Source organism: Poecilia reticulata, linkage group LG9 (assembly GCF_000633615.1).
Source record: "Poecilia reticulata strain Guanapo linkage group LG9, Guppy_female_1.0+MT, whole genome shotgun sequence".
In the NCBI taxonomy this organism is placed as follows: domain Eukaryota; kingdom Metazoa; phylum Chordata; class Actinopteri; order Cyprinodontiformes; family Poeciliidae; genus Poecilia; species Poecilia reticulata.
In genome coordinates, this window is record NC_024339.1 from 7,983,016 (window position 1) to 7,990,179 (window position 7,164).

The following is a 7,164-nucleotide window of genomic DNA, read 5'->3' on the forward strand; positions in this document are numbered from 1 at the left end:
ACAAAAATTTTTTTACAAAAAACCTTTAATGTCAGCAGGAAACGGTAGCACAAGCGCTGTGGAGTAACTCGTTTTAGGTCAATAATTAATTAATACTGATGAAAAAGTTCTAGTTCCACGTGCTTTAATCAACATTATGGAATTATTTACCTAAAATATGTGCCTTTATCTTGCTAAAAAAAAAAGAAAGTTACTTACAAGTTAGTTCTGTCTTAATTCAAGTGTACCAAGATATTTGCACTAGAAACCAGAAACACTTGGTAAGATGTGTTTTTGCAGAGCGCTGGGCTTCTGCAGACAGCCACACTGATTTGTTGCGCCGTCCAAACGTCCCTGCAGGCTGGATGTGATGCAAGCCTTCCCCCTCTGCCATTGCTCTTCAGTCCTCTGGCCTTGTAGCGGCCACACCTGTCACCTTTAGACACCTGTGTGTAACAAGGCTGACACTGCTGCCGCTGAAACGTACACCTCTGGGCCCCGACACTGTGACTCAAAGAGATCCGATCTCTCTCTAATTTCCAAACGCACCGTCCTTCCCTCCTCCTTCGCCTCGCACGTACGAGCCGCTCAGATGCCCCTCGTGACCTCTCCGACCCCTGAGGCAGTCAGAGGAGAGCTGAGGAGACCTGTGATTAATAACTCCCGGACAGCAACTGGGTCTCTCTCACACACACGCACACACACACACGCTGCTCTCAAAATCAGAAAATGCGTCCTCTTGCCAGTGCTGCTGAGTTTCAGTGAACTGAGGAGCGCTGGGAGACATCAGCGCGATTAAATGACTGCATCACATCTTTAAGTGCATCTTTACAACCTGAATGCTCGCCATTTTATTTCACATTGATCTCTGCTCAGAGCTCGTCAATATATTCGCAGTGGGTGGAGGCGGTGGTGGGGAAGGACGGAGCGTCTTGCACTTTTTTGTGGACTCTTCCAGTGCATTGCAGATGTACTCAACCCCTACTTTTTTTCTTCTTTTTTTTTTATTACGCTACAGCAATCAACTTTTTATGGGATTTTATGTGAGAGGCGAAGATGGCGGATAACTGAAGTAGATATGGTTATCAAACCTACATTTTTTTATATATATACATCTGAAAAGTGTGGTGTGCTTTTGTAATCGTCATCATCATCAACTTTATTAAAGACACAAATAGGTCCATATGAAAAAAAATTAATAAATAAAATACAAATAAATATAATATGGAGTTCTCAGTGAACACCATGTACGTTTCGCATAAATTACAGATTCATTTGGGTTTACCCATGTAAACCCAAAAGTGTGAATGCAAAAAGCCACGTAGGCTTTTTACATTCACACTTTTTTCTTTTCTTTTTGGGGAGATGGGAATACATAATCAAACTCTCGTCCGCCTAAAAACTTCGGTCTTGATTCGGTTGAAGAGAACGCTGTTGTGGTTCAAATGCAAGTGTGGATGCCAAGCAGACCGGAGAAGGAAGGAAACTATAGCACAAGGAAGAAAGAGGTGTATTCTTACACTTCACTACACAGTGTTAAACTATTAACATAAAGTCCTAATAAAATACAAAACAGTTTGTGATTAGCATGACAAAATGCACAAACGTTCCAGTATTTTGCAAGCTGTCTCTCCAACTGCATGTCTGCATATTGCTTTCAAGCATCTTAGTTATTCTTACAGTAATAGGGCCGTAAGACGCCGGGCTGTAAAAAGCTGTGCTTACAAAGGCCATTGTATGCAACGCAGACACGAGAACCAAAGAGGAAAAAAATACGGTTTGCGTTTCTTAGCCTGAGAGGAGATGAATTCAATCCACGCCACAGGAAACGAGAAAGGAGACTGACATTTTTTTCTCCACCCCCTTCTATGCTAACGCCTGTAATGTGTTGCGGTACAAAGAACTGCGACACCTGTGTATTTTACCTGGAAGTGGATAACAAGTAGGAGAGCCGGCGTTTGCTCTCCTACCCCTGCAGGAGCCCATAATTCATGCCTGGCTTTGAGCCTGTGGTGCTAACTGGCTGCTGATTGCCCACCCATACACTGGGCTTTCTCCTCATGCAGAAACTGGCTTCTTCAAGGGGAAACCATCTTAATGAGATTATCTGTCAGAGGCATGGGCCTGTCTAGACCACCCAATACACAACCGCCAGCATCGTCCCCCCCACTACTTTCCCGCGGTCCAACCTGAGGATGGCCTCAGGTACGACTTACCTGCAGGAACAGTGCATGGTATCACCACACCATTATGGGTTCACACAGAGTTTCCCCACCCACTCTGTAATTTGGTAGAGAAAAGAAGTGTAAAAGGGGATTGTTATGTAATGTGACGTTTTACCCACTTTCACAAGCACGTTCCCCATCTCACTATGTGTATTACTTTTGTGCTCCTAAGGATCTCGTTCTTTTTGAGAGAACAGCAACACATTATACTTGACCACCCTTTCTACTCCATTTCTCTTAATTGCGTCAAATGACTCGCGCTGAGTGTTTACCGCGTCACACAAACACACCAAGTGGCATTTCTGCCATCGGTTATGTGTGTGTCAATGATATTTACGCCGGTTTCTGGAGCTGCCGGTTTCTGGAGCCGCTGCCAGAGCCCGATCTGCAGCAGGAAAGTCCGTTCATATTTGTTTTAAAGTCTCTTAGCAGTTAATAAAGGCGCATTTCCTCCTTCCCCCTTCCTGTGGGGACGGTATCAGGGCTCTGTTAAGTCTCTTTGATTTCCAGCACCCCTCCAATCACAGCGGGGCTCTGACTCATCATTGTGTCACTTCAAAGCCTGGGAATGGCCCTCCTGGCTCCACCTACCAAAGGGTCCCCCTTAAAAGTCATGGTCACTCTCTCTGGCAGCATCTATCTGATGCGACAGGACAGAACTGTTTGGACTCACCTTAAGCTGCTGGATTTGTCTTCAACACATGAGACGCGGGGGTGGACGGCGGGGGGGGCTACAATTTGGATTTACCCAACATTTGGATTGCTTGTCATCCTTTCATGCATAGAAATCCCACACTTCTCCTGTCTGGCCACTGAAACTGGAAAATGCAGTCCATCAGGGGTGAGTTCCCGACGCCTTTTTATTGAATTGTAAAGCAGAATTGAACCTGTTCTCCTCAGTTCATCCCTGATGAAAAACTCAACCCCTTTTGGTGTCAAATGTCTATAGTAAATCTTACTTTGCCGCAGAGCTAAAGTCTAACTTCAGCGGTCCACCTCCTGCCTCCATGGCCGCCGGCCCTGACACCTATCTCCAGGGCAGCATCAGGATGACTCTGGAAGACCTCGAACTGTGGAAGACGTTCCATGAAATTGGAACGGAGATGATAATCACAAAACCGGGCAGGTGAGACTGGGATTTTCACGCAAAAAATATTCAGAAAGATGTTGCTTTTCTTCATTTGTGTATTCTCTTGTGTTTTCAGGAGGATGTTCCCACACTGCAAACTGAGTTTATCTGGTCTTATTCCGTGTGCCAAGTACATCTTACTGGTTGACATGGTTCCAGAGGATGGCTTCAGGTATAAGGTAAGGCCTATAAATTATAACTGTGTTGTCTTGACTTGTAAAGATCCCTCTGTGGTTAGCAGATACCCCCTGTTCATTACCCCCCTCCCCTGATGTTGCACATCAAAGACCCCTATCTCTTCCTGTTTTTCTATCCCCCGCTGGGACCTCACTGTACTACCCCCTGCCTCCATGGGTGGTATCCTCCAGCCGTCACTCTCAGAGCAATCGTGGGAAGTTAGGGAAGATGAAGTTTCTTCTGTAAATCACCTTTTCTCAGAGGCTGATTGACTTACGATGCGTCTCCTCCCCTGCAGTGGAATAAAGAGAAATGGGAGGTGGCAGGAAAAGCGGAGCCTCAGCCTCCCTGCAGGACGTACCTCCACCCAGACTCTCCGGCCCTGGGGAGCCACTGGATGAAACAAAGCGTCTCGTTCCTCAAGCTCAAGCTCACCAACAACACACTCGACCAGCATGGGCATGTGAGTATTAAATAATCAAGGGATTTTCCAGTTTAAAATGTTGAGTTTAAAAAGATCTCTGGGGTAATCTTACCCTGACTTGTCTGCAGATCATCTTGCACTCAATGCATCGCTACCACCCTCGTTTCCACGTTGTCCAAGCAGACGACCTGTTCAGCGTCCGCTGGAGTGTGTTCCAGACTTTCACCTTCCCAGAGACGTCCTTCACTGCAGTCACTGCCTACCAGAACACCAAGGTGAGTCCGTTTGGCTCCACAAAACCTTGGTTGTCTCCTATAGAGGCCAGCGGATGTTGGTTTTAATTCAATTCTGTTTGGGGCAGATCACAAAACTGAAGATTAATCACAACCCATTTGCAAAGGGTTTCAGAGATGAGGGCACTAATAAAAAAAGGTGGGTCTCAATTCTGCTGAACATATCTAGAGAAATCCTGCTTGTGAAATTGATTTAAAAAAGCTGATGCTTCTCTTTAGGCGTGCAAACAAAAACCCTGCATGTCTAGAAAAAAGGGCCAAGATACCAGGCGTGTTGAACGAGGACTCCAAGGACAGCAGTTCGCCAGGTACAGCTTCAGTCTTCCTTGTGTTCATGGATTTCCTTCCTGTCTTGTATTTTTTAAAGGTTTATTGGCTCTAGTGGCGTGGCTGCACAGTGGCGCAGTTGGTAGAGCTGTTGCCTTGCAGCAAGAAGGTTCTGGGTTCGATTCCCGGCCCGGGTCTTTCTTCATGGAGTTTGCATGTTCTCCCTGTGCATGCGTGGGTTTTCTCTGGGTACTCCGGTTTCCTCCCACAGTCCAAAAACATGACTGTCAGGTTAATTGGCCTCTCCAAATTGTCCCTGGGTGTGAATGTGTGTGTGCATGGTTGTGTGTCTCTTTGTTACCCTGCAACAGACTGGCAACCTGTCCAGGGTGACCCCGCCTCTCGCCCGGAACGTTAGCTAGAGATAGGCACCAGCAACCCTCCCAACCCCACGAAGGGACAAGGGAGTAAAGAAAATGGATGGATGGCTCTATTTGGCTTTATTTGATAGTGAATTGACAGGAAAGTGGGTATTGAGAGAAGGGGGAAGACATGCAGCAAAGGTCGTCAGGCCGGGAATTGAACCTGCAACAGGACTAAGGCCTCCATATGTGGGTTGTGCTTAACCCCTGCACCACCTCAGCACCCCTTGTATTTTTATTAAGTCATCCATTGCTTCGTGTCTTTTCAGGGTTCTGCCAGTCATCATATGATGGCTACGACGGAGAAGAGAGCCGCCTGGCCAAAAGGAAAGACGAGGATGCTGTAAAGGAAGAGCGGTACTCCCCCTGGGGCGCCGAGAGGCAGCAGGGTGTGAGGACCGACTCTCCCGCCGGGACGGACACTAGAGATATCTACAACACGGAGCAGCTCGTTCCCACTCCTGCATCCTACCAGCTGTACAGGTGAATACCGCTGACTTAACGCGTCAAATAGTAAACCTACATCCCGTTGAACCGGACATTCACTGCCATTATATTCTCCAGGGCCCACGAGTACAGAAAGTCTCCGTCCCCCTCCTCCAGCGTCGGCAGCAGCGTCACTGGATCTGGACGGAGCAGCTTCGAGTCCAGAGTTCCCGACATTGCCACCGTCCCCGATCACAACTCCTCTAAGCCTGGCCCTTCCCACTGCGGGCCCCAGCCCCTGCCGGGCCCCCAAGACTATAGCGGAGTGCTGAACATGACCATGGCCCAGGCCGGCAAGCCGGGGGTCATCGGCCACCACATTTACAGCCCCTACAGCACGGAACAGCCGCTGGGCCAGTGGAGCGGGCCGGGACCTGCGCAGTATCCCCCTCCTCACCCTCTGACCGCCGACTACACCACGCAAGCTGTGCATCATGGCTATCACCATGGCAACGTGGGCGAATGGAGCCAATATCCGCTGTTCTCTTACTCCTGCTGGTGAGCAGGCTCCTCAGCGTCAAATGATTGAGAGCTTATTAAATCTGACGGCTGATGTGAGGCGCACAGACCCGACAACGCATGCCCCAAACGACGCTGAAGGCCTGACACCCGCGGCAAGAGGAAGGAGGAGGAAGAGGAAGAAATGTGGCCCAGCGGGCCTCGACTTTCAGGAGAAACTGAATCTCTCCAAACCTCGGAGCCCTGCGGGATGACCGTTCCCGTCTATTTATTTTGTCTTTTGTCTCATCTATGGCGTAAATATTATTTTTGTACAGAAAAAGAAGAATTAAACCTAAGTGTGCAAATTATGTGTGTCTATGTCTTGTATTGTGAAGCGAAAATAAAAAAATCTTATGCGATACTATTTCTTTGTTGTCTTGCGTTCTGGTTTTCATACATTCCCAGCACAGACGCCGCTGACCGGCTCTGCCTTGCAGGGATGGAACATTTATACTTCACATGTCAACTCAAGATTGGGCGTATTCCGACGTATACTAAATTGTCCAATTTCACATCAAAGGTTTAGATGTATTTGCAGTGATTTTACTTTTAAGCCAGACATGGCTGGAAGAGACAGTGGGAGCTCGGATTCTCTAATTTGTGCACAGACTTCAGTGAATTATAGATCAAAGTTTTGGATATTCTGTCTGTGGATGCTAGGCTTTGATCCAGCAACGTTTCTGCCTGCAGAAAGTTTGCTTAAAAACACCCGGCGCCTTGCGCAGTCAGAGCCGCTGGTGCCGCTTGTTTGTGTTTCCACTAATGGGGGGGCTGCTCTGTCTTTTCGGACGAGCCCAGCATGCATTAAAGTGACTCCGGCTCACCTGCTGAGGTTTACCCACTGCCACATAAAGCACTGCACGACCCTCGTTCTCCATGTCAATGAGCCTTAAAAAGCATGAAAATGGGAGCTGTTGGTTCCTTTTCACTGTTAAAAAACACAAGCAAGGCCTCTCACCTTCAGCCTGAGTGGACGTGAGCTGCTAATGACTGCCGTAAAATACAGCAGGGGAGAGTGGGGGTGGGGAGCCATTTAGTGTAATGTGGGTTTTACACGGCGCTATTCATTACTGTAGGTCCAAGCTTCCTCACCTACTCCCTTCAGGCGGGCTAAACCAAAGACTTTTAACAATGAAGTTTGAATTTCAAATTTGGATTGAAGTCCCACGCGTCGGTGAAGATCCTTCTACGTTGAAAATGTGAGATGTTAGTAATAATCCCAGTATGTTCTTGCTATTATTTAATAACTTAACATACTTCG

The 7,164-nt window shown here is 47.5% G+C and overlaps 1 protein-coding gene across 1 annotated transcript; it reads left to right on the forward strand.

The window, feature by feature from the left end:
- The first annotated feature begins 1,341 nt into the window (after positions 1-1,341).
- Positions 1,342-6,402, forward strand: tbx16 (T-box transcription factor 16). Its single transcript, XM_008417706.2, has 8 exons — positions 1,342-3,330; positions 3,410-3,512; positions 3,809-3,973; positions 4,063-4,209; positions 4,296-4,366; positions 4,447-4,535; positions 5,186-5,399; positions 5,481-6,402. Exons 1-8 carry the CDS (start codon positions 3,212-3,214, stop codon positions 5,902-5,904), a joined length of 1,332 nt encoding a protein of 443 aa, XP_008415928.2. The 5' UTR covers positions 1,342-3,211; the 3' UTR covers positions 5,905-6,402.
- The last annotated feature ends 762 nt before the right edge of the window (positions 6,403-7,164 follow it).

What these genes read in the sequence shown, in the direction of transcription:
- tbx16 (XM_008417706.2), top strand. Translation starts at nt 3,212, where the DNA reads ATGGCCGCCGGCCCTGACACCTATCTCCAGGGCAGCATCAGGATGACT. An exon ending in CAAGGACAGCAGTTCGCCAG is followed by an intron (nt 4,536 to 5,185) that starts GTACAGCTTCAG and finishes GTGTCTTTTCAG; the next exon opens with GGTTCTGCCAGTCATCATAT. An exon ending in GCATCCTACCAGCTGTACAG is followed by an intron (nt 5,400 to 5,480) that starts GTGAATACCGCT and finishes TATATTCTCCAG; the next exon opens with GGCCCACGAGTACAGAAAGT.